Below are 27,100 nucleotides of genomic sequence, written 5' to 3'. Positions count from 1 at the left end.
TTTTTAAAGTTTAAAACCCCTCCAGATGGTTTTGAGTTTGTCAAAACATCCTCTTACACAGAGACGTTAATGCGACACACAATAATTAGATATTTTGAAATATCATTTTAATTTTATTTATAACAACAGGAAGGTTAAACTAGTGTCATGTTACTGACAAAGCTCTTGAACGCGATGTTTATATTTGAAAGGCGTATTTGAATTAGATCGAAAACGTGATTATGAGAAGGAAGGAAAAAAAATATATCCGCATTTCTCGGTGAAGGAACAATTATTGATTATCATAAAAAAGAGTCTCTAAGTTGTTGTTTTTTTCTAAAAAAACAAATAGTAGGCCTACCGTGTTAGTCTCATCGCACTAAGGCACCGTGTTAAGAACACTATTTTTTGACAACATGGACAAGGAAAGTTCGTTGCAGTGTTTCTCTGTCTCCTTACAGAGCTAACTAGCCATGCATACTAGTTTCTTTTTCACCTAAAGGACCATTTTTTGGTGTGTAGTATCACGCACTCGTAGAGCAGGTGGCTTACCGTTTCGTCGTCTTGCTGGCAGTGTCTACAACGTTAATCAAAGTTAGCCTTAAACTTGGCAAAGTATGCTCCGACTGGACAGTGCCCCGTTCTGTACATAGCATTTGTAACCTGTTCTCCCGTGTTTCACTGCCACCACTCGTCCTATTTCGTGGATCCTTCCAAATTGTTCCACACTTCCCTGCCTGTGATTCCGTTTTCCCAATTTTGGTGCCATTTTTCTCTCGTCTATTCGTTAACAATCGCCCGAGCCTGCTCAAATGTCTGTTTTTCTTCTTCATCAAGTATGTTGTGTGGGTGTTGTATGCCTCAATTTCATATGTTTTATTTATTAAAAACTTAGGGAAACAGATTTACATTATACCAGTGTTTGTTAAACTTTTGGTTGAAACGCCCAACCATACCAACAATGTTACGTTCGTCTCCACGTCAGTCAGCATGGTTGTCTAAAAGACTGAAAACTCCTCCAAGCGGGAAGGGTCAAATAACATTAAAAAAAGGTGGGATGGGTCGATATTGAAGTGTGAGAGATAATTAATGCAATAGATCATATACGTTTGTAGTGGGCTAGATCTTCCTAAGTCTATCCTTATTTAGCAAGTCGTCTTGCTGCGGGTCTTTGCAATTTAAGTAAATAACGTCAACAAATTGATGGTGCTTTACAAGCGAGAAATCCGTCCATTATGACAATTGATTTATTTTTATAAAAAAGGCAAAAAATTCGACTTTGGTGCTAGTGTTTTGAGAGGAAAATTTAACAATGCAATTTCTGAAAACATTACTAATAATGTTTTTGTTTTTTTTACTTAATAGGCTACTTAAATGTAGCATACAAAAAAATAAAACATGGATTTTTTCGCCCTTAAAAATTTCCACTTTCTTGGTAAGCACATGACGTAATATACATTAGTACAAACAAAAATATAATATAATTAATATACATCTAGATGTATATATTAAACTTGCATAGCGAGAAATCCGTCCATTATGACAATCAGGAACCCCCCCCCCCGAATAAAAATCCTGGCTACACCCATGAGGAGCCATGTACTTTGAAAAAATATTTTACGACTCATGTTTTATTCATTAAAAAAAGAATATGACAAATAACCCCGAGACAGGAACAAAAATAGGATAAAATGAGACAGTACTTGGGCAAGGGTCAACAACTCAATGTTTATCACATTTAAGAGCTTTCTACTACACTTGAAATGCGTGCTCCTAGCCAATTAGACTACACAGTCTTCATGTGACACGAACTTTTTATAAGAGAACAAGAACACTTTACATTATTGCTTTTATATATAAAATGTTATTAAATAAATATAGTTGTAAATTTTCTAGTAAATGCATGCAAGAAGAAAATTTTCAACAAAAAAAATAATTGTTACTTTAAAAAATTAGATTGTGAATACAATATCCATGCAAAAGGAAGTCATTGAATTAGAATGAAACATTAAACATGACATAAATTGCAATGATAATAAAAAAAAGACACACAAAACTTTCATCGAAAATTAATAATAAACACTATTAAGAGCCCAGATATCAGATTAAAATAAATGAAATTTTTGCATACACATTTATAAATGACATAAAAGAATTAAGCATAAACAAAGAGAGTTTGTGTTTTAACACAAACTTAGAAATGGTCCCCGTCGGACTCTTATCGGATCATCCTATTTGCAATGACTCCCCTGAAAATAATTTTGTTTTGATTGTCTAAAGTTAAAGTAATATTTTAAAGATTAATTTGGCTTTGTAAAATATGTTTGTTTGTTAAATGTTTTACATGTTTCGGATGTACCTTCAAAGTTAAAGATAACCTACTTCATATTCCAAACCTCCCGCTTGATGACAGGGGATGGCAGCGAACAGGTTATAAACCCAGTCCGAACATTAGTCCAGCGCGCATACCTAACGGCCAGGCAGCCATCATACTAGATCTACTATTTGATTTAAATCTAATCTAGATTTTTAAGACTAGATCTGACCATAATTTTTAGGTCTAGTCTAGAATTCTATTACTTGATCAAGATCTATAATTTAATTTATCTTACGTAGCTAGGAAGGAAAATTAAATGTGACGAATAGAATGACTAACATATTACACAAAATAAAACGGGTCTTTTCTTTTTCTGGGAGCCGCTAAAAATGTATTTTTTTAATATAAGAAAAATGACGAGGTTTAATAAACATTAATGTACTTAGCTAGTATAGCATTCATTCCAAAAAAAAAATCCACAACATGAGAGAGTTGACGAGAGTTCCAAAATATTTGTGCATCGGGTTCTTATAGCATTTCATTAACGAATTAGATATATGAATAAATAAATAAATATATTGGACTAAGTGATACTAAAAGTACACAAAAAAAATTATCTTGATTTGTTAACATAATTTAAACAAAAATTCAATCACATTAATGTGTTGTTTTAGAAATGGTGTATTTTTCTGAAAAATTTGCTTGCATACATTATTGCTTTTAGAAAACAAAAGTAGCCGTTGCACCTAAAATTTGCAAGATATACCGATGGTGAAATAAGATTTTACATTTCTTTTCTAGTTTATGAAAGCTGAGTGTGGCAGACGGATAGACGGACATTTTGCAAAGACTAATTGCAAAGAAGAATAGAAAATTCATATATAGCAGCATATAGCCTACATTTCACTTTAGTTTTTTTTTTCTAATTTAGGCAGTTTCTTGCGTATATACAGAGCTTTTTTTTTGTAACGGAACGCACCTATTTTTTAGAAGATTAACCGCGTCACGCACCAACATCCAAACTAGTGCAAAAGGTGCTCACAGTTATAGACTAGACTGAGAAGGATGTCAACATTATGAAGAAGAGTACAACTTATGACAAAGTCTAGAACCGATATGAAAAGACTGTGCTAAAAACATGTTTCATGTACTTGGGAGGTCCCTGTAAATAAACATCGTTGCCTCGTTGAGTTTTCTCCCTGAAGCTATTACAATAAATATATTCTCAAGTACGCCTTGCGTTTTCATTCAAAGAAGAAAAAAAATATATTTAGCCTAGGCATTTTTTGTATTGAATGCGAAAGAAAACACTTCAAAGAACTTTTTAACGCTAAAAAGGAAAATATTGCTCTGTTCATCGTTTTATTTCAGTATATCAACCTTTTTGGTTAACATGACGAGATATCAGGTAGTTCTAAGAGGCGCAATAATCTGGTATGTTGGGCATGAGAACAGCGAGTCAAGGAAAGAGCGCATGTTTCCAGCTGACTTTGTATCTTTTTTGATAGACAAGTGTCTGGCTTAGGACAAAAGCTTTAAGCCACCTCTAAATGAGAGAATGACAGAATAGGTCTTTTTGCCCACCAATGCCTATAAAGTAGTGGTTCTAATCACACTTTTGTATGACTCTTAGACCTGGGCATTATATATGTGACATCTAAGGCTCCCCGAAACCTTTCAGTATAGGTTCCCTTCATTCATAATCTGCATTTGCTGGCACTAGTTTTAGACTTTTACTCAGATCCTCCAGCGGTCTTTTACCATATTGAGTGCCAAGCTGTCTCAACAATGATCTGTCACTGGCAATTTTCGATGCCTCTTCCCACCTGGTGTCCACTGCTCTGAGGTCCACCATGAAAGTGTGTAGCGCTAAGTTATACAAAGGCGTCTCTGTTTGCGCTTTCCTCGTATTTGGCCTCCATGTCGTTGAATGTCCCGCAAACCTCATGCTCCGTTTTAACATTGTTAAGTTGTCGACTCCCAGTTCGGCATATGATTTCCTTTTTTGAGACCCAATCTCTATAACTGACTCCTAAAATCCGTCTTAACTATCTTTGTAGAGCCACATTTAGTCTTTTCTACATTTTGGAAAATGACCTCCATGTCTCGCATGCATTGTTCTACAGGCGAATCGGACACTCATTTTGTGGGATAAATAATATGACCGTTTCCTAAAGGCTTTTTAAACATCTTTTTTTTTCGCGAATTTAACAGAAGTCGTAACAAGGTGCTCCCAGGAAGCGCTATTCTCTACACAATGTTTATCTCCCTGTAGCAATACATTTTCTTAATAAAACAACATAAATTATTTAATTACGACTAATTGTAACGAATCGGTAACTTTTTGTATTGATTCTACTGTTGTCTTTAACAATGAATGCGTGTGAATTTTTTTAGTCCACAGTAAGAAGAGGGAAAAATAACGTGTCAAGGATTCTACCTAAACAGAACTAGTTAATTTAAGCTTTATAAAAAAACACGACAAAATTGTATTGGCAATAAATCTATACACGTGAAGTTTGTATTAATAATAAAATAATTCACACTTTGCCTGAAGCATGGTTAGTCGTTCTGCTAGATTATAGAAGGTCGGAATTTGTAGTTTACCGCAATATATATTAACTTATTTATATAAATATAGATATATATGTCTACTAACAGCAAAAATAATGCGTATTCATTTCAAACCTAATCTCATTATAGCAAACAAATTAAGCCATGATTATGGACTTATCTGATTGACTGCTACGCGCTTCTAAAGAATTATTACAACATTTAAAGTTAAAGTCCTTATCAGTTCCAAATAATTGCTCATCAGTTTGCAGGACGAGTGATTATGCGGCGTAATACACTAGGCTTTCTAGTTGCAGGTTGATCGTTTGAAATTCTACTGAGACATGCATTTCTAAATTTGCTATCTATCGACATTTCAGTGTTTTGAACCTTGAGAGGTATACATATTAATGCCTAAATGACCCTTACCAGTACAAAGTTGATTAACTAAGGGAATGATAAGGTATTTTAAATTCCCCACATGCTTTTGTTTATGGAGAAGTTACTAAAATTACTAGCAAACTATTGTATAATACGGAGGACTTCTTATTATACCTTGGTAAAAAAAAGTACAATCTAGTTATGAAAATGAGTATTATATATTTGTATAAATATAAATTATTTTGTTTCTAATACAATTTATATTTTAATAATTAAAAATATTTTCATAATAATCGTTCAAATAGCTCAGATTTCATTTGATTATAAATTTTCAGAAAAACATTATTACGTTAGAGATCAAACCTCTTGCAGAACGACAGAAGATGACAGCTTGCAGGGTTCGAGTTCAACATTATCCTGATGACAGTGCAATGTCTATGTATTTGGACAATATTTAAATAACAATGATTGCATATATAAACATATGTAATGGAGCCTTCGAAGCTCAAGTAAGAAAGAAAGATAAAAAAAGTTTTATTGTACATTGCAAAGCTGATTGTGGTAAGTTTGGTGTAACAATTTATTAAAATGTAATCAAGGAAAATATCTTTATAATTGTTCCTCTTCTTTTTTTTGTTAAGAAAATAATAATAATAATAATAATTATTATTATTATTATTATATAAGTGCTCAAAAAAATAAAATGTTAATAAATATAAATAAAATTAAATAAATAAATATGGGACCTCTGTAACAGACATCCATTTTTGTGACTAGTGAAAATTTATGTAAAACTATACTATTATTATCTTAATACGTTTTTTTCTCAAATGCACACTTATTTATAGTTCTTTTTATACTATCAGAGTAACCCACAATATCTGTCGTCGTGTTACACTTCTCCCAATTTCCGACTGTAAACTTTATTCATTGTAAATATGTTCAGTCAGCGTAGGCTTTTGAAATGAAGTGCTGTGCAAATGAGAATACTCTAATTCTTGTCCTGATTCCATGGTCACATTCTTTTTCATATTATCACAAGATGAGCTGAAAAAAAAAGATATATATATTGTTATAAACTTGGTGGTGGCACAGATGGGGGTAGTGGTGTGAGTGTAGTCAGCCGACGCAATTCGCCCTAGGCCAGCGCTAGACGAGCGGTCAACCGTGACAAGCTACGATGGTCAACCGAGTCGAGTATCAACAGGACGGTTCGGGAAGGATCGCCGTCGTGAACAGAGCTCATGAGCGTCACGAGAGTTGTAGTCATATGACCACCTAGAAACGTCGAGCGGCGTTCTGTCCGGTTCGAGAAGGCCAGTAGGGACCCTATATAAAGAGCGGAGGTGTCGCAGTCAAGACAGTCGAGAAAAGGGGCTCAATACAGCAAGGTTCAGAAAGGAGGTTCAAGACAAGAGTTCAAAACACGGTCGACTACAGCACAGTTCAGCGGTGTGGTTCTGTACGGAGCATTACGACGGTTCAGTGCGGAGTACTATCAAGTACAGTTGAGACGAACGGCGTCTTGATCTTGGTCTGCGATCAAGTCCGACACAACGACCCTAGTGTGTGAAGTCAGTCCGGAACTGTTGAACCCAGTGCAAGCCCGGAACGAGACGGAGAGGCCAGTGCAAGAGTTGATACGGCGGAACGGTGTTATTGGAGAGATATTTGTACAGTGTACGTGTTGCCAATTGTACAGTATTGGCTGTTATTTACCAACTATTAAAGTGTTACGTTACTTTGGAGCCCTGAGTTGTCAAGTTCTTTAAGTTGGTGGTGTATGGTGCAGTTTGCAGAGAGCCTGGATAGTGAGATTCGTAACACTGGTGTCAGAAGTGGGATAGGATCGGAATCGGATTGGATCGGATCTACTATGGCTCGTCTGAAACTGCTGTACGAACTTGAATTTAGAGAACTGAAGGAAGAACTCCGTGGACGAAGGCTGAAGGTATATGGTAACAAGGAAACTTTACAAGCACGCCTCCGAGAAGACATGTTGGAAGAAAAAGAAGATCCGGACACATATCTTTTTGAAGTCGAACCTAACTTGCTGGAACAGATCACCAGTATCATGCAGCAACAGATCACCAGTATCATGCGGGAACAGATGGCAGCTATGAACTCGGGGCTGGAAAACACCAATTACAAAATAGATGCCATGAATACCAAGATAGCCGACATGAACCAACGCATACCTGCTGTGGAGGAGAGAATCATCAACTCAGACGTTCGTTCAGATGTTAATACCAGAGAGAGGAGCCTTGGTGGAGATCATGAGGACCCATTGAAACCTGACGAAGCCGTTGAGAGACATATGCAAGTCGAGAGATACCAGCCAGGTCCGGACCTAACAGACGTTGGTCCAGCTGCCAAGAATGAAGATGAAAGTCCTGATGGTGGTGAAGAGAATCCAAGGAAGCTTGACGTTGAAGTTGATGGAAATTCGCACGATGAAAGTCATCGACCGGGTCTGAAACCAACAGGCGATTGGCCCGATACTGAGACGAGAGAGAGAGGCCCTGATGGTGGTGAAGAAAGCCGAATGGAGCCTGAAGCCGAAGACGAGGGACCTTTGCACGAGGAGTGTTACCAACCTGCCCCACAAGCATGCCCTCCAGACAAGGCTGACGATGATGACCTGTCCCACAATTCCCTGTCCTGTGAATTTGAAGCCCATCCCAGTCCTTCTTCGCAAAGCCCTATGAAGCCACCTCTTTGGTCAACAATCTTGGTAATCCCTGCCCTTACATCCTATACCTCTCCATGTGTCAAGTGGCTGTCCTCAGTACCGACCGACAAGAGAGCGATGCAACCACAACGTCACTGCAACAAGAGGACGATCAACTGGAGGAAAAGAAGAAGGCGGCGTTTGCGTAGTCCAAAGTGCATGGTGATCCTACCAAGAAATAACTGCAGCCACATGAAGACCAACTGGCGGAGAAGAAGAAGAAGGCTACTTTTGTTGAGTGCAACATGGATGACGATGCGGCAACGACATCGATGCAACCAGATGAAGGCTAACTGGAGGAGAAGAAGAAAACGTTTTCTGAATTCAACGTGGATGGCGATGAAAGCCCGACGTCCATGCAACCAGGTGAAGGCCGATAGGAGGAGAAGAAGGAAGCGACCATTGCTGACTGCAACATGGATGGCTCCCTCAAGCTCAAGAGGCAAGCCAACTGCCACTGATCGACCCCCGCCTGCAGCGATGAAACTTTACAGCCAATGTCATGATGTTGATCCTGTCCGGGACGGACAGATCTAAGGAGGAGGCAGTGTTATAAACTTGGTGGTGGCACAGATGGGGGTAGTGGTGTGAGTGTAGTCAGCCGACGCAATTCGCCCCAGGCCAGCGCTAGACGAGCGGTCAACCGTGACGAGCTACGATGGTCAACCGACTCGAGTATCAACAGGACGGTTCGGGAAGGATCGCCGTCGTGAACAGAGCTCATGAGCGTCACGAGAGTTGTAGTCATCTGACCACCTAGAAACGTCGAGCAGCGTTCTGTCCGGTTCGAGAAGGCCAGTAGGGACCCTATATAAAGAGCGGAGGTGTCGCAGTCAAGACAGTCGAGAAAAGGGGCTCAATACAGCAAGGTTCAGAAAGGAGGTTCACGACAAGAGTTCAAAACACGGTCGACTACAGCACAGTTCAGCGGTGTGGTTCTGTACGGAGCATTACGACGGTTCAGTGCGGAGTACTATCAAGTACAGTTGAGACGAACGGCGTCTTGATCTTGGTCTGCGATCAAGTCCGACACAACGACCCTAGTGTGTGAAGTCAGTCCGGAACTGTTGAACCCAGTGCAAGCCCGGAACGAGACGGAGAGGCCAGTGCAAGAATTGATACGGCGGAACGGTGTTATTGGAGAGATATTTGTACAGTGTACGTGTTGCCAATTGTACAGTATTGGCTGTTATTTACCAACTATTAAAGTGTCACGTTACTTTGGAGCCCTGAGTTGTCAAGTTCTTTAAGTTGGTGGTGTATGGTGCAGTTTGCAGAGAGCCTGGATAGTGAGATTCGTAGCAATATATATATATATATATATATATATATATATATATATATATATATATATATATATATATATATATATATATATATATATATATATATATATATTGTTATAAACTTGGTGGTAGCACAGAGAGGGGTAGTGGTGTGTGTGTAGTCAGCCGACGCAAATCGCCCCAGGCCAGCGCTAGACGAGCGGTCAACCGTGACGAGCTACAACGGTTAGCCGAGTCAAGTGTCAACAGGACAGTTAGGGAAAGATCGCCGTCGTGAACAAGAGCTCAGGAGCGTCACGAGAGTTGTAGTCATCTGACCTAGAAACGTCGAGCGGCTTTCTGTCCGGTTCGAGAAGGCCAGTAGGGACCCTATATAAGAGCGGAGGCGACGCAGTCAAGACGGTTCAGAAAGCGGGTTCACGACAGGAGTTCAGAACACGGTCAACTACAGCACAGTTCAACGGTGTGGTTCTGTACGGAGCATTACGACGGTTCAGTGCGGAGTACTGTCAAGTACAGTTGAGACGAACGGCGTCTTGATCTTGGTCTGTGATCGAGTCCGACACAACGAGCCCAAGTGTGTGAAGTCAGTCCCGAACTGTTGAACCCAGTGCAAGTCCGGAACGAGACGGAGAGGCCAGTGCAAGACTTGATACGGCGGAACGGTGTTATCGGAGAGATATTTGTTATCACAGAGCTATTTGTACTGTTCTACGTGCTGCCAATTGTACAGTATTGGCTGTTAATTATGGACATTAAACCTTTACGTTATTTTGGAGCCCTGACTTGTCAAGTTCTTTAAGTTGGTGGTGTATGGTGCAGTTTGCAGAGAGCCTGGATAGGGAGATTCGTAACAATATATATATATATATATATATATATATATATATATATATATATATATATATATATATATATATATATTACGAAAAGTGCAAAATTCGACATTCTAAAGAATGCCTAAAACGTCAAGCAGAGTATGAGATGAAGTCATGATTTTTTAATTTTCAACTTTTCCTAAAATTGTATAGACAAAATTTTATAGAAAGCTTAACGTTCTATAGATTGAAAAGAAAAGCTTTAGGCGCTGTTTGAAGTGTTGATTTTAATTCCTTTAATAATAATAATATACATTTCTTGGAATAATATTTCTAGTTACCAAAACGCTACACAATTCAACAAAAACCAAGGTTAGGAAGCTACTCGTCAGGGAACTCCTGTATGCTGATGATGCAGCTATTGTGGCTGATTCTGATATTCAGCTACAGTCCATGGTTGACAAACTATCTGCTGCTTGCCAGAAGTTCGGCTTAAACATTAGTCAAAGCAAGACTAAGATACTTGTCCAAAACACAAACACTGCACCTCAAGTAAGCATTAATGGCCAACCACTAGAAATTGTTGATCACTTTTGTTACCTTGGCTCCATCATATCCAACAACACTCTACTGGATAAAGACATAAACAACAGGATAGCCAAGGCAATGGCCACCATGTCACGGTTGCAGAAAAGAGTCTGGGACAACATATTGCTGACTAGCAGTACTAAAGCCCTAGTCTACCGGACCTGTGTGTTGAGCACCTTGCTGTACGGAAGTGAAACATGGTCAACCTACTCATGGCAGGAAAAAAAGCTGAATGTCTTCCACCTCCGATGCCTAAGGCGGATCTTTAAAATAAGGTGGCAAGATAAGATAACAAATGAGGAAGTGCTACATAGAGCAGGATGCCAGGACATCCGCTCTGTTATCAGCAGCAGACGCCTTGGCTGGCTTGGCCACGTTCGTAGAATGCCAGTAGGTCGACTTCCACAGAACATCCTGTATGGCGATCTAATTGAAGGCAGGAGAGCCGCTGGTCGCCCACTTTTACGTTATACGGATGTATGCAAACGCGACATGAAGCTCTTCAAAATCGACACTGGCAACTGGGAAGAGGTGGCACTGGACAGATCCACATGGAGAGAGAGCATAAAGGAAGGGTCACAGATTGCAGATGTCATACACAACAGAAGCAGAAAGAAGGGTGAAAATGCAATGGCGCCTGGTGATTTTATATGCCCAACCTGTGATCGCAGCTGTGTATCAAGGATTGGCCTCTTTAGTCACACAAGAAGTTGCAAAGGGAAAAGATCGTCTCACGAGACGTAAAATGCCACAGAACACAATTCAGCCCTGTTTTTGAAAGTGTTTTACTACTAAGTGTAAACCCTTTGTACAATGACATTCTTCTTATCTCATATAATACAGACGTTACGACCTACGCGTCATGCATTTAGTCATGCATATTAACCAATGACTTTAATTCTGCCAAGCCACTGGTTTTCCTGGCTAGCTCAGGCAACCCATTCCATGCTCTAATAGCAGTATGGAAGAAGGAGTATTTATACAAATTTGTCCTAGCATATGGGAAGAGGAATGTGCCTTTATCTTTGTGTCTTTCAGAGTATTTTATTAAATTTTGTTTTTGTATTTGAAGATTATGGTTCAGTGTTTTATGTATAATTGCTACTTTACTTTTGAGCCTTCTGTCCTGAAGGCTTTCTAAATTTAGTGATTTTACTAAAGGTGTTACTCTAGTCAAATGTGAATATTCGTTTGTTATGAATCTCACTGCTCTATTTTGTGTCTGTTCTACTATGTAAAAGTTGATACAAAAGATGTTTCATATTGTGTTGTAATAATGGTGAAAAAAATATGTCTAAAATGTAATCAAAGGCCAATTGAGTACTAGGAAAGAGTATATACTGATTTAAAAGCTGATGAAAATTTTTGTTGTGATAATCTTTGAAAACACAAATAATTTATCATATTAACCAAGGCTTCAAAGCTATTTCACAATTGAAAAAAAATTGCTTCAACCCGATTGCTAAAATTTGAGCTGAAATAAGCACCTGAGTGGGATATTTTAAAAATAAAATAAAAAGCATGTTTAAAATATTATCATTAATTTCTCATTTAAATTATTTCTATTGGGTTGACAAAATTGACTTCCAGGTAAAAATTAAAAACAAATAGAATAACTGTACCTAGTGAAAAGATTTTTTCCCCAAAAACTACACAAAGAAAATGTCGGAGCTGCATATATTTTGTTCGAATGGTAAACATATCTAAAAAGTCGATTTCTCTGGGAAACTAATGATAAATATAATATTTTTTTTTTTCAGGCAATGATTTATTAATCTTTATCATTAAATAATTTTTAAGACTATTCTTAACGTTCACTTTGTCTTGTTTTAATTTTTTTTTCTCCTTTGTAAGACTTAGTCACTTGTATTGACCTCCTATGGGTTTTGATGGTTTTCGATAAACCTCAATGGGTCTCAGTGCTTTTTTTTAAACATAAATTAATTTATAAGTAGAAAAGATTAAGAAAAAGTTGAAAAAAATATATTAAAGAACGACCACAAGCAGAACATGTGGAAGATATGACTTTCTTTTGCTTTTGTTGAATATTTATTTTAGTACAATTTCATTTTATAATTTAAGTCAATTGATTGAAACATTATTTTATTGATTTTAAAATGATTATAAAGAATTAACTAACAAAAGTATGTTAAAATAAGCGGAGCTTTTTAAAACTTTTTATGAATTACTTTGATCCTGATTTGCTGTTTCATGTAGTTAGTTAATTAGTTAGTTAGTTATACCTGCAAAGCTTAGATAATCTACAAAATAAACTGAAATCAACTTTAAATTTGATAGAAGGTCAATAGTAGTCAAACTGAATTTCCATTTCATTGGACCAATAAAATTATATTATTTTATCTATCTTAAACAACTGAGTTTAACGTACACTGATGCTGACTACGCAATGATTTATAGCCAAATTTTAAAGTGTTTGTTTTTTACTTTGAAAAACTATAACGTTCAAACAAGAGTTTTGAATACGTAGCTAACGAGCTATTTATCTTTTCTTTACAACGAATACCTACTGTGAAAGTTTCTAGACAAATCGTTAGAGCCGTTTTTTAGATCCGTGCCCAGGTATCACCCCCAACCCACCAACTTCAGAAACAAACAAACAAAAAAACGTTATTTGGAACTTTATTTGGAAATTTCAATAACATATGAATGTTACTAAAAATATTTGTTGTTTTGTTTTACTATTGAAAATAAAATATTTGTAATTTGGTGCTTTTTTATTTTGTAAAAAAAAAAGCTTAAAATTAAAACGTTTTCTTTCTAAAGATGCATCCGTTACACCTTTTTTTAAAAAGCTTTAAAATGAATGATATTTGGTTTTTCAATACAATTTCAGTTTTTGAGTTCAAAGTGTAACAGGCATATTATTGGATAGAGCAGACAAAAGTAGTAGCGGTTTTTTCCCTTTTGGAGGGAGCTAAAAATACATTGTACACAATTTATCGTTTCAAGACAGAAAGCTCTGACAAGAAAACATTTGTTTAAGAAAATGTAAAACCTTTTTTCAACGTCTGATAAATTGAATCGCTGCGTTTCAGGGTTTCTCTCAAGTTGGAAGTAATGTCTTTTCATACTATTTTCTGTTTGTTGACAGTGTTCAGCCTATGAAACAAATTTAACAAACTCGATTTTAGTCGTTCCAAGTTATAACCTGATTACAATTTTTAAACGAGTAATTAAATATTCAAATCTCACATAGAATACCCAACAATAAAGAAAGCGACAAAATTGGGCCGACAAAATAGGGTCAAAGAAAGAGCTGGAAATTTCCAGTTAAAATAGCGCGAAACCATATAGCGCAAACTCTATGTATCTTAATTTAATTTTATTTTAGTTTCTCTTTATTACATGTAACATTTTGCTAAATAAGAATATATGGAAAAGGTTAATATTTTTTTTAAAATTATATGTGTAAGCCTAATGAATATATATGAGGCGTGATGGCTGAGCGGTAAAACGCTTGGCTTCTAAACAGGTTGTGCCAGGTTTAAATCCTGGTGAAAACTGAGCGCCTCTAAGTCCATCCAGCTCTAAATGGTACCAGACATTAGTTGGGGAAAAGTAAGGCGGTTAATCGTTGTGCTTGCCACATGACACCCTCGTTGGCCCTGGACCACAGAAACAGATAACCTTCACATCATCTGCCCTATAGATCGCAAGGTCTGAAAAGGGAACTTTATTTTTTTTTCTATATATGGTAGTGTTATAATAAATGAACTAGCTGCACAGGTAGAGATCACCGCATATGACCCCTACGAGTCATGTGACTGAGATCACGTTGTTTCTAGAATCTGCCTGTGTCAAATAACGTGGAGTAAATAGTTCAAGTTGGTCACGTAATATTCTGAACTTGAAACGCTACAGAAATGTGTAACCATATAAATTATAGAATGACATCAAAGACATGTTAGAAATGTGTGTTATAACATAGTTAGGTCTAGATGTAAAATCTAGATAATTTGGTTTCAGCTTTCTTTGATCTAAGTTAAGCTGACCTTTACATTCTATCCAGTTCCTTTAGTATGCTCGTTCACTTGTTTCACATGTCTTCAGAAAAATGAATAATACTCACCCAAATGTTAAAGGGAACACTAGTAGGATAATTATATTGGTCTGTCGGTGATAATATCGCAAATTGACTCAAATATTTCCAGTTTGGAACATTTGAGATTAAACACAGGACTGTTTGCCACGAACAAAAACTTCATCGGAGGAAAGGCACAATGATTTCCAAAGTTCACTAAACTTAAAAGACGTCTAGCATCAATGTTTCCAGCTTATTATAGCAAGTAGAGGATGGAGTTTCTATGTGGCAGTACATATATACATATATATTTTTTGTCTGGCAATCCATTTTTTAAATAATAAAAAAAAAAGAATCCATAGCATGGCACTATTAAAATGTGTTATTGTGCTTACACGTCAATTTTAAGAAACTAAGATAATGTAACATTTTACATTAATGAATTTTTTTCCTTTGCATTTTGTGAATTTTATTTTCTAAAGTTTATGGGCAGTGCTTGTATCCCGTAACGTGGACGAACGTATGCCAAAAGCAGGCTTTTTTTTTTTTATTTGGTGAGCTAAAATAGTGGTCGACATAACAGAGATGTCCCACGGAAAAGCTAGAACTACAAGCTTAGGCGCCAACTTGCCTTAGCTGACATAGAAGAGAGCACCTGAATGCATACGGCTTGAGAACAAGACAGCAGGATGACATTTACAAATTCCGCGGGATACACATTTGAGAACAAAAGAAAATCCGCTGCCAAGAACAGTTGAGACAATCTTAATCGACTACCGGCGACAATGGTTATTCTTGCCCTGGATGTAACTAAATATGCAGGTCACAGCTAGGATTGTGTGGCCACGGGAAATAGTACATTTCTCATTAATTTTGGACTCGAAGACAAGCCTTATTATTATTATTAAGAGTATGAATTTATATTTTAAATATATCAAATAATTGCTTAAAAATGAATAAAAAAAAAAAGATTATGTCTATTAGCACTATTTTGTCATATGTGGTATTTTTTTGACTGCGCTATTTTGTCGTTCACTATTTTGTTACGAGCTCCATACTATTGTCATTGGAGTAATTTAGTATAAACAAAAGTCATATGTCGGTAGAAAAACAAAACAATGAAAGAAGTATCAAAATATTTAAGCTACAACTATGATTTAATTTTTGGCACAAGGAGCATAACAAAGATTTAGTTAATAAAATAATAAAGTTTTATATTGTTTATGTAAGAGTTAAATATTAGTCTGTCTTACTTGAGCGACTTGTCCTGGTTTCAACGAATTAGCATTTCGTTTTCTACATCAAAAGAACAAATCTTTCTTTAGTTTCATGTCATTATGAAATGGATAAATATAGTATATAACAAAATCAAGTGATCTATGTAAGATGTAAAATTTATCTGTTTCTATGGCTGACGGTTAACATAGGTTTCATGTTGCCAGGAGAACAACATAAAGCCATTAGTTCTCTAACGTGACATGGGGCGTTGTCATAATGGAGCATTCGTTTGTCAGCAATGTCAATGGGCTGAATAGAATGACCCTTTTTCTTAACATTACAATGACATCTTTACAATAAAAAAAAATAAAACACCCTTGGTTAACAGTTTCTCCTGGACGATTCCCTTATCTGACAAAAAAATCTACATCGATTTAATATTTGATTTTCTCATTTGAGCTTACTTTTGGTCGAAGAGAGCTAGCGTGAGACAACACATTGTAGACAAATGAAAGCTTCATCATGACAACGCCCCATGTCAGACTGCCCTCTCATTCACAGAATCTTTGACTTCAAAAGGCATTCTATCTATCTATCTATCTATCTATCTATCTATCTATCTATCTATCTATCTATCTATCTATCTATCTATCTATCTATCTATCTATCTATCTATCTATCTATCTATCTATCTATCTATCTATCTATCTATCTATTTATCTATGTATCTATCTATTTATCTATCTATCTATTTATCTATTTTGAATATATACATATATATACACACACACACACACACACACACACACATATATATATATATATATATATAAATTATCTCTTCTTATGGAAAAAAGAATATGATTGTATGGTTAATACTGTATCAACAGACAACGGATGCGACCATACGAATCAATGGTGTTAGTTTCTTTTTAAGTCGGAGAAGAATTTGGTGTGACTACTGTAACCGATTTTGGATTGATAAAGTTTGCAACATTTCTTGCATGTGAATGCACCTGTTTTAGACCTGATTAATAGGGAAGCTTTCTTTATCTTTCTAGGGCCGCTTCGTTTCTATAGATCTTGGAGAGATTTATACCTGCACTTACAGTCTGCGTCCATTCTGTAAAATGCAGTGCTATTTTTTCACACATACGCTTAATGATTTCTGTAGTTATCATGTCTCACTTTCAGACTATATATATATATATGTTTTTGGTGGCTTTTCTCTCAGCATAGAAGATATCCTTAGGAAACAATGTCTTAGCCAACTTATTTTACTCTGTATCGAAAGAGCCTAGATACTTTGCTTGAATGATACTTAAAATATTACATAATAGTCTTTTCTTTCAAGTCGTTTAATATTGGACAAAAGTAAACCTTGGAACTAAAAAACTATACCTACAGTCACAAGTTATATTCTTATGTTTCAAAGTTAAGTTTTTAAATGTGATAATTGGTGATCCAATCCCTTCACCTTTATCTACGAACCTCCCAATGCAGTAGATAAAAGTTTCCATTAAGTATTTAATTTGACCCATTGTTAACATTTATTGTGGCTAGGTAAGCAAATAGATGGCATTTATAATTCTGATAGATCAAGTATTCTTTTCTAAGCAAATGGCTAACTATTCCCAGTTTAGATAGCTTAGAATAGTTAACATAGTCCTACTATGCAGGGTAATATTATTACAATGCGCTCAATCTTCGAAGTTTACTAATACCAAAATAAAGGAAATTATCATAACACAGGTTCTCTACGCCTTACTTGCGCACACTGAACAATATCTCCAGCTCCAGAATCTGAGGCATGAGTACTATACAGAACGCATCTAGCACTTCTTTAACGCTTTCACCAAAGATGTTTGCACTCCATGGACATAAGGTGGCAAGACTTCAGCGATGTTGTTATGGAATAGCGGTATGGAAAGTATAGAGAATTTCTTATAGTACGACATTTACGCTGGAAAGAGCACGTATCCCGAATGGGAGACAAACATATGCCAAAGGCTATCTTATTCGTCAGCTGAAAGGTGGTCGGCGTAGCAGAGACGGAACCGATTCTTTAGAATACTGGCGTCTCTTATGAAAAACAATGCACAATTTTGTTGTTACAAAGTGCATGTTTCACCCTATAACCTAGAGATTTTGTATCGCTTGATGTTTCGAACTAAAGCTATATCAAATTTGCTAATTGCAATATTAAAAGTCTAAACGTAATCCTTTGAGAAGCTACACTGCACAGATTTTCCTGGAAGCCTTAAATAGGTCAAAAATGTAACGTAAAAGATGCAATTTAAGACAACTGGACGTGAGCTGCAGTCTTTCTAGTCTGTTCGGGCACTTAAGAGACTTTCTATGCTTATCGCCATGTACTAAATCATTTAGAACTAAAAAACACAAAACCAACTTTATCAGATCCTTCATTTTCGTTATTACGAAAAAAAAGTTTCTAAAATGAGTTCGAGTAAATATCTTTCCTTAACAAATCATTCAACTGAGCAAGGCTCTGTCACCTGGTACTTATTACTGTCAACGACAATAAATAATTGTATTAAGTTTCAATTTTATCCAAGAATGAGAAGTGGGAGAAATACTATGTAACAAGATTCCACCTAGACAGAAAAACAGAGTTGATAGAAGCTTTCCAAGAATTAAAAACCGAACTTACTTGTACCGTAAAACAACTTGTATTATTATTATAGCTGCAGCCAACACAACAATCAACCCTATAGCAATAGTTATAGCTTTCAATTCAAAAGTGTTTATTGTCACTCTTCCAATTGTTGAAATGTCTACATAAAAAAATAAAGATCATATTATGCATAAACATCTTTAGATGTCATATGTCATCTATCTATCTATCTATCTATCTATCTATCTATCTATCTATCTATCTATCTATCTATCTATCTATCTATCTATCTATCTATCTATCTATCTATCTATCTATCTATCTATCTATCTATCTATCTATATCTATATCTATTTATATATCTATATCTTTCTTTCTATCTATCTATCTATCTATCTATCTATCTATCTATCTATCTATCTATCTATCTATCTATCTATCTATCTATCTATCTATCTATCTATCTATCTATCTATCTATCTATCTATCTATATTTATATCTATCTATCTATCTATCTATGTATATATATATATATATATATATATATATATATATATATATATATATATATATATATATATATATATATATATATATATATATATATATATATATATATATATATATATATATATATATATATATATATATATATATATAATGTATATACATATCATGGGCGCAGCCAGGGAGAGCTGGGGGGTTCAAACCCCTCTCTCGAAATGAGTGAAATTTTGACTGATTTTTTGCTTTAATTTTAATTTTTTAACGTGAGATTTGAATATTAAACCATCACTTTCCAAGCGCAGCCAAGGTGGGTTTTCTATAAAACAAAAACAAAAAATAATAATGCAAACGACAATCCCCGAATTCCAAGAGCATAGCTAAGGAAGATTTGATTTTAAAACCCCATTCGAAATTTATTTTTTACGATAAAACCCATCTTCAATATAAGACTAAAGCATACATCCGTCACCAGATTCTATGAGCATATCCAAGAGGAGCTTTGCGGGGTTTGAAGATAAAAACTAACTCTTCAATATAAAAAAAAAATACACATTCAAAATTATATGAGTGTAGCCAAGGGGGGTTTTGAGTTTAAATCCCCCTTATCCAGAGGGCTTTAAATTTAAAACCACTCTAGATGGTTTTAAGTTTAAAACCACTTCCAGCGGGGTTTAAAGCTAAGAGCCACATCTTTAATAAAAAAAAACCATTACACATTCAAAATTCTATGAGCGTAGCCAAGAGCGGTTTAGAGTTAAAACCCCTCCTCCAGAGAGCTTTAAATTTAAAACCCCTCCAGATGTTTTTGACTTTAAAACCTCTCCAGAGGGGTTTAAAGCAAACACCACCTCTTCAAAATAAAAAAAAAGCAAATTACACACTCAAAAATCTCTGATCGTAGCCAAAGGGGGTTTTGAGTTTAACCCTCCCTCTAGCAGGGTTTAAGCTATAAACTGCCTCTTAAAAATAAAAATTAAGCAAATTACGCATTTAAAATTATATGAGCGTAGCAAAGGGGCGTTTTGAGTTTAAAACCACCCTCCTCCAGAGGGCTTTAAGTTTAAAATCCTCCAAATGGTTTTAAGTTTAAAATTCCACTACAGATAGTTTTAAGGTTGAAAATCCCTCTCTGCAATATTATTCTAAAGCAAACTACAGTCACCAAATTTTTGGTTTTTGAATTTGTAAAAAAAAAAAAAAACTTCCAGAGATTTTTTAGTTTAACCCCCCCCCCCCCCAAACATGATTTTGACAAAAAAAAAATTCCCATTTCTATACAAAATCTAAAGCAAAAAAAAATTCCAAGAGCGTAGACGAGAGAAATTACACATTTCTATTAGACGCTGGGCTCCATTAATCGAGTGCAGTGAATATTCATATGCCGAAATTGAAAATAAGACTAAATGTGGCTCAACAAAGATGGCTAAGACAAATTTTAGGAGTCACATGTAAAATCATGGGCATCACATGTAAAATCCTAGAACACATAATATGTAGCAACATCATAAACCACTTAGACAAACATAATGTCCTCACACCATACCAACATGGCTTTAGGAAATATAGATCATGTGAAACACAACTAATAGGACTAATTGATGATTTTTCAAAAGGTTTAGATAATAGTGAACAAATAGATGCTATCTTACTAGATTTTTCTAAGGCTTTTGACAAAGTTCACCACCATAGTTTGCTTAAAAAATTAAAATATTTCGGCATTAATGGTCCACTGCATCAGTGGATTAAAGACTTTCTGATAGGGAGAGAACAAACTGTAATAATAAATGGCTCTAAATCAACACCGATAACAGTAAACTCAGGTGTACCTCAAGGTACAGTCTTGGGTCCACTACTATTTTTAATTTACATAAATGATTTACCAAATTGCATTAGTTCAGGAACAAAAGTCAGATTATTTGCAGACGATTGCATAATATATAGAACAATAAAAACAACACAAGACACAGATATTTTACAAAGAGAATTAGATGAATTACAGAAATGGGAATCAAATTGGAGCATGTCTTTCCACCCAGAAAAATGTCAGTTGTTAAGAGTAACAAAAAAACTAAAACAAATTAATTCCACTTATCTTATTCATGGCAAACCAGTATCACAGACTAAAAACGCAAAATACCTAGGTGTTATAATAAATGAAAAACTATCATGGAATCCACATATTGATGAAACTACAAAAAAATCAAACAAAGCATTAGGATTTATTAAAAGAAATTTCTATAAATCAAATAAGAACATAAAACTAAAATGTTACTTAACCTTGGTTAGGCCAATAATAGAATATGCATCCTCCGTTTGGGACCCCTCAACTCAAGAAAACATTAAGAAACTGGAACAGACACAAAATAGAGCAGTGAGATTCATAACAAACGAATATTCACATTTGACTAGAGTAACACCTTTAGTAAAATCACTAAATTTAGAAAGCCTTCAGGACAGAAGGCTCAAAAGTAAAGTAGCAATCATACATAAAACACTGAACCATAATCTTCAAATACAAAAACAAAATTTAATAAAATACTCTGAAAGACACAAAGATAAAGGCACATTCCTCGTCCCATATGCTAGGACAAATTTGTACAAATACTCCTTCTTCCCTAGTGCTATTAGAGCACGGAATGGGTTGCCTGAGCTAGCCAGGAAAACCAGTGACTTGGCAGAATTTAAGTCATTGGTTAATATGCATGACTAAATGCATGACGCGTAGGACGTAATCATCTTCTTTTTTGAAGTAACGTCTGTATTATATAAGATAAGATAAGAGTCAGTTGTAGAGATAGGGTCTCAATCAAGGAAATCCTATGCTGAACTGGAAGTCGACCCCTTAGTAAAGTTTTGACAGAGCGTCGCATGAGGTTTGCGGGACATGTTCTCCGACAAAATAAATAACGCATACTAAGAGTTGCGATGACATGGAGGTCATTACGAGGTAAGCGCAAACAGGGATTTCCAAGTACAACTTGGCGCCACACTTTCATTGAGTTCCTTAGAGCAGTGGACACCAGATGGAAAGTGGCTTAAGACATTGCCAGTGACAAATTTTTTGGGGGGCAGCTCTCCACCCAATGCGCCGAACGGCGCGGGATGATCTAAGTCCTAAGTAAATATGAATAGCCGATTAGGTTTTCGAACTAAAACTTTTAATAGCAGGATAATGCACTATAGATACCTTAGAATATGCATTTTTTGGGCTTTAAATACCGGAAATATTGCTTGGCAGCAGGGCACAGCCCCGAACCTCGCTAAAGTAGCTCTCAGCGCTTCCTCAGACCACCTTGCTGGCAAGGGCTGGGTGTCTACAATGTTTCCACTAACTCCATGAAAAACATTTTCTAGGGTACAATAAATAAACATCTTCCGAAAGAATGTAGGATCAGAATGTTATAAAGATTAATTATGTACACACACACACACACACAAATATATATATATATATATTGTTATAAACTTGGTGGTGGCACAGAGAGGGGTAGTAGTGTGTGTGTAGTCAGCCGACGCAAATCACCCCAGGCCAGCGCTAGACGAGCGGTCAACCGTGACGAGCTACGACGGTCAGCCGAGTCGAGGGTCAACAGGACAGTTCGGGAAGGATCGCCGTCGTGAACAGAGCTCAGGAGCGTCACGAGAGTTGTAGTCATCTGACCACCTAGAAACGTCGAGCGGCGTTCTGTCCGGTTCGAGAAGGCCAGTAGGGACCCTATATAACAGCGGAGGTGTCAAGACGGTTCAGAAAGCGGGTTCACGACAGGAGTTCAGAACACGGTCGACTACAGCACAGTTCAACGGTGTGATTCTGTACTGAGCAATACGACGGTTCAGTGCGGAGTACTGTCAAGTACAGTTGAGACGAACGGCGTCTTGATCGTGGTCTGTGATCGAGTCCGACACAACGAGCCCAAGTGTGTGAAGTCAGTCCCGAACTGTTGAACCCAGTGCAAGCCCGGAACGAGACGGAGAGGCCAGTGCAAGACTTGATACGGCGGAACGGTGTTATCGGAGAGATATTTGTTATCGCAGAGCTATTTGTACTGTTCTACGTGCTGTCAATTGTACAGTATTGGCGGTTATTTATGGACATTAAACCTTTACGTTATTTTGGAGCCCTGACTTGTCAAGTTCTTTAAGTTGGTGGTGTATGGTGCAGTTTGCAGAGAGCCTGGATAGTGAGATAACAATATATATATATATATATGGAGGGGGGAGATAAACATTTCCCAACCTCCCCCCCCCCCGAAATAAATCCTGATTACGCCCATGATATCTACATCTATCTATCTATCTATCTATCTATCTATCTATCTATCTATCTATCTATCTATCTATCTATCTATCTATCTATCTATCTATCTATCTATCTATCTATCTATCAATCTATCTATCTATCTATATCTATATTTATATATATATATATATATATATATATTTATCTATCTATATATCTATCTCTATCTATAGAATAATATATGTTTATATCTATATCTTTATCTATATCTTTATCTCTGTGTGTGTGTCACTGTGTGTGTGTGTGTGTCACTGCGTGTGTTTGAGGCCACTGTCCAAAAATAATATAGTTTGAATTGAGAAACCGAAGAAAAGAAATAGATTGTACAAGGGATTAACTTTTTGTTGGGGGGGGGGAAATGTATAAGTAAAAGTGATATAAGAATTAAAGAGCCTAAAACATGAGTGCGTGCATGTGCCGGAGTCGCATTATAAAGACGGTCTTTCCAAATCAAGTTTTAAAAGTCTATGTAAGAGAAATTACGATGCGAAGGTAAAAAAAAATTGGAGTTCCAGAGACTGAACAAGAGAGAAGGATAGATAGAGCGAGCCGTAAATTTCATTGTAACAGATACACTAATTCACTGGCTGAAATAATATGTTATGTTAATAGTTAAAATGTGTCCCTTTTATTAAAATAAAAAAGGGGGTATTCTGGAAAAAAAAAGAGTAATATTAAGTCTGAGAAAAATCAACAGGTGTAGTATTGTTATAAGAAAAAAAACTGGAGGTATCCTTTGCAAAGTAAAATATAAGCGTAGCCAGGGCGGTGTTCTGGGGTTCCACCCCACATAATGAAATCATTCCCCCACGCAGGGAAGGGTGGACATTTTATGTGATATTTTGCTTTAATTTTTATTTATTTTATGTGAGATTTTTTAATTGCTACTTGCCCCAGCGCGGCCAAGGTGGGTTTAAGTTTAAAACACCCTCTAGGGGTTTTGAGGCTAAAACACAACTCTCCTATAAAACAGAAAAAAATAATGCAACAGACATTTACAAAATTCCATGAGCTTAGTCAAGGAAGATTTTGAGTTTAGAAGCCCCTCCAATTTTTATAAAGATAAAACCCACTCTTCAATATAAGACTAAAGCATACAATAGTCACCTGATTCTATGAGTATATCCAAGAGGGGTTCGGAGTTAAATCCCTCCAGAGGGATTTAAGTTAAAACCACCTCCAGAGGGTTTGGAGCTAAAAACCTCTCTTCTATATAAAATTAAAGCAAACTACAGTCACCAAATTCTATGAGCGTAATTAAGGAGGTTTTGAGTTAGTTTAAATAAAAACCTCCAAAGATTTATACAGTCTAAAGTCCACTAGGAAGAACCTTTTCTATGGTTAAATAAAAGTCTTCTGAAAGAATGAAGGTTCGGAATAACATACACATACAAAAACACACACGCAGACACACACACACATATATATATATACACATATATGTATATAAAGAAAAAAAGTACTCTCCCACGTAAAATAATTCTGGCTACGCCCATGAAGTGAACGATATATAGCCTTGGAACTTATCAACGGGCGAAGCCGGTGAGTACATGATATATATATATATATATATATATATATATATATATATATATATATATATATATATGCAGAGTTATAGATAGAAATACGCAAGAATGATGGCTCTATACTACTTTATTGTTTAAATGGGTGTTAAAAACAAAAAACAAAGGTAATTTGAATCAGCATTAGGGAATCTCCAAAGTCATTTAGATTAGATATTTATAAGTTACTAGCCTGGCATTACCCGCGGCCTGCGGGTCTAAGTTTGTGTTTACTAATCTAGTGGATTGGATTTAGATGTATGTTAAACTTAGCTAATGATCCTTTCACGTTATTTCTCTTTCGCTACGAAAATAAAATTAGTTTTGCGAAATGGGTTTACCCGAAGTCAATACATTCTTATCTATTAAAAACGAAAAGAGCGATAGTTTTGTTAAATGAATGGGATTATAAAGTGAACAATTAAACGAAATAATTTTTAGTACGCGATTCATGAATGAATAAAGATCAAGGCCTATCTCAACTCGGCTTCGCAGCTTTCGTAAACGAATGTAGTCTCTTAAAAATAATGCTTTAGAAAACCAAATTTGAATGTTTATTTGATAAAAATATGAAATTAATGGACTATAATTATGTGTTAAAGTATAAAACTATCTGTGCGAAGAGAAGTTTTATCATCTTAGAGTTGAATTAGAGTTTTAGATCTAGGGATGGGATTATAAAGTAAACAATTAAACGAATTAATTTTTAGTGCGCGATTCATTACGGTATTGTCTAATGAAAGAATGTTCGTCAGAAAATCTGTAGTTACATATATAAGGAACTAATTAATGTAAAAAATGCTTTTGAAACAAAAAAATTGAAGGTTAATTTTATTATATAATGAAATCAAAGGATCTTCTTTTGTATGTTCATGTGTCAAAGTAAAAAATATCTGCGCAAAGTGTATTTCTTAAAATTAGATCTAGGTCTAAATCCTTTCGATCTTTTCTCATGTCAACATTGTAGACATGACCTAGATCCATAAAATACTATAGCTTTAATAGAGTCGGACAACTTTATTTTTTTTTTTAGGGTCTTAAGTTTTTTTTAGGGCTACAATACATACACTAAGGTCTAAGTTGGTACCCAAGAAACATTCCTGCCAAGTTTTATCAAGATTGGTCAAGCGGTTTTGATGTCTATAAATCACATACATACATCTCACATTCTACTTTATAGTATAGATCTACATGTTAAAGTTAACGCGCTCATATTAATTGTAACTAAATTATGATTAATTAAAGAAAAAGAGACTGATAAAAAAACACAATGAGAAAGAAATTTAATTAGATACATATCATGATTCTTCCAACTTCTTTGTCTGTGGTAAGATTTTCATTACTTAAACACATGATTGATTTTGGCGATAACAAATTCCAATGTAGTTTAAAGAATAATATCAGGTGACCGAGCCTCGCTCGGATTAATAATTTGTTATGGAAGGATATATACCCGAAGTCATTTTGAGAATATTTTTGTACCTGGTGGCCAATCCTCGCTCTGTTAAATAATTTCGGAAGGTTATATACCCGAAGTCATTTTGGGAATATTCTTGTAATTACGAAAATGAACGATCGGATAAAGACTACTAATCTGAAGAGTTGTTTTAGTGTTCTGTTAGTTCTAAATGTAATTGTACATGTCGATTAAATTTAAAGTCTTTTAAGTCTTCCTACAGTCTAGACAAACTACAGCTCAAGTCCGTCTTAAAGTTTTGCAATCCATCTTTTGCGTAAAACTATTGTAGGCTTACTATTATTGGCTTGGAAGAAAGTCTTTGCAGTGTAACTTCTCTACGTTATAGGGTAAAACATGCACTTAGTGACAAAGTAAAATGGCTCATTTTTTCTTATTAGACTTAAATCATTACATTAGTTTTCTAAAGAAACGTTTCCGTAGGGCACCTCTGTTACGCCGAATAATATGCTCGTTACCCATACGGGATACGTGCCCTGCCCAGCCTGACTGTCGGACTATAAGAAGTTCATACCGGCTTTTGCCATCCATCCATCCCAGTGGGCTATGACCTGCTTTTACACATCCCTCCATTCAGATCTCTCCTGGGCTTTCCGTCAACACGCCCTAACTCCAAGCTTTTTACCGAGGTTTATAGTTAAATCAAAAGAGGCTGCAGCGTACGTAAACTCGTTGACCGCTAGATGGATATCATGTTTAGTG

The 27,100-nt window shown here is 35.8% G+C and overlaps 1 protein-coding gene across 14 annotated transcripts in view; it reads right to left on the bottom strand.

Moving 5' to 3' along the window:
• Nucleotides 1-1,183: 1,183 nt before the first annotated feature.
• The window catches only part of LOC129926639 (uncharacterized), a 79,021-nt gene continuing 53,104 nt past the window's right edge, over nt 1,184-27,100 (bottom strand). For 13 of the 14 annotated variants that reach the window (XM_056031957.1, XM_056031948.1, XM_056031955.1 and 10 more), the window contains 4 exons: nt 18,585-18,708; nt 15,949-15,991; nt 13,670-13,773; nt 1,184-6,277 (listed from right to left, as the gene is read on the bottom strand). In XM_056031957.1, the coding sequence (XP_055887932.1) occupies nt 6,154-6,277; nt 13,670-13,773; nt 15,949-15,991; nt 18,585-18,708 (395 nt within the window). In that variant the 3' untranslated portion in view covers nt 1,184-6,153. The remainder of the gene's footprint in view (nt 6,278-13,669; nt 13,774-15,948; nt 15,992-18,584; nt 18,709-27,100) is intronic. The other variant, XM_056031963.1, reaches the window with a different exon arrangement.

The sequence above is a fragment of the Biomphalaria glabrata genome, chromosome 6 (genome assembly GCF_947242115.1).
Source record: "Biomphalaria glabrata chromosome 6, xgBioGlab47.1, whole genome shotgun sequence".
Lineage (NCBI taxonomy): Eukaryota > Metazoa > Mollusca > Gastropoda > Planorbidae > Biomphalaria > Biomphalaria glabrata.
The sequence above is the reverse complement of the archived record's forward strand: the minus strand, read 5'-3'. Positions and strand labels throughout refer to the sequence as shown.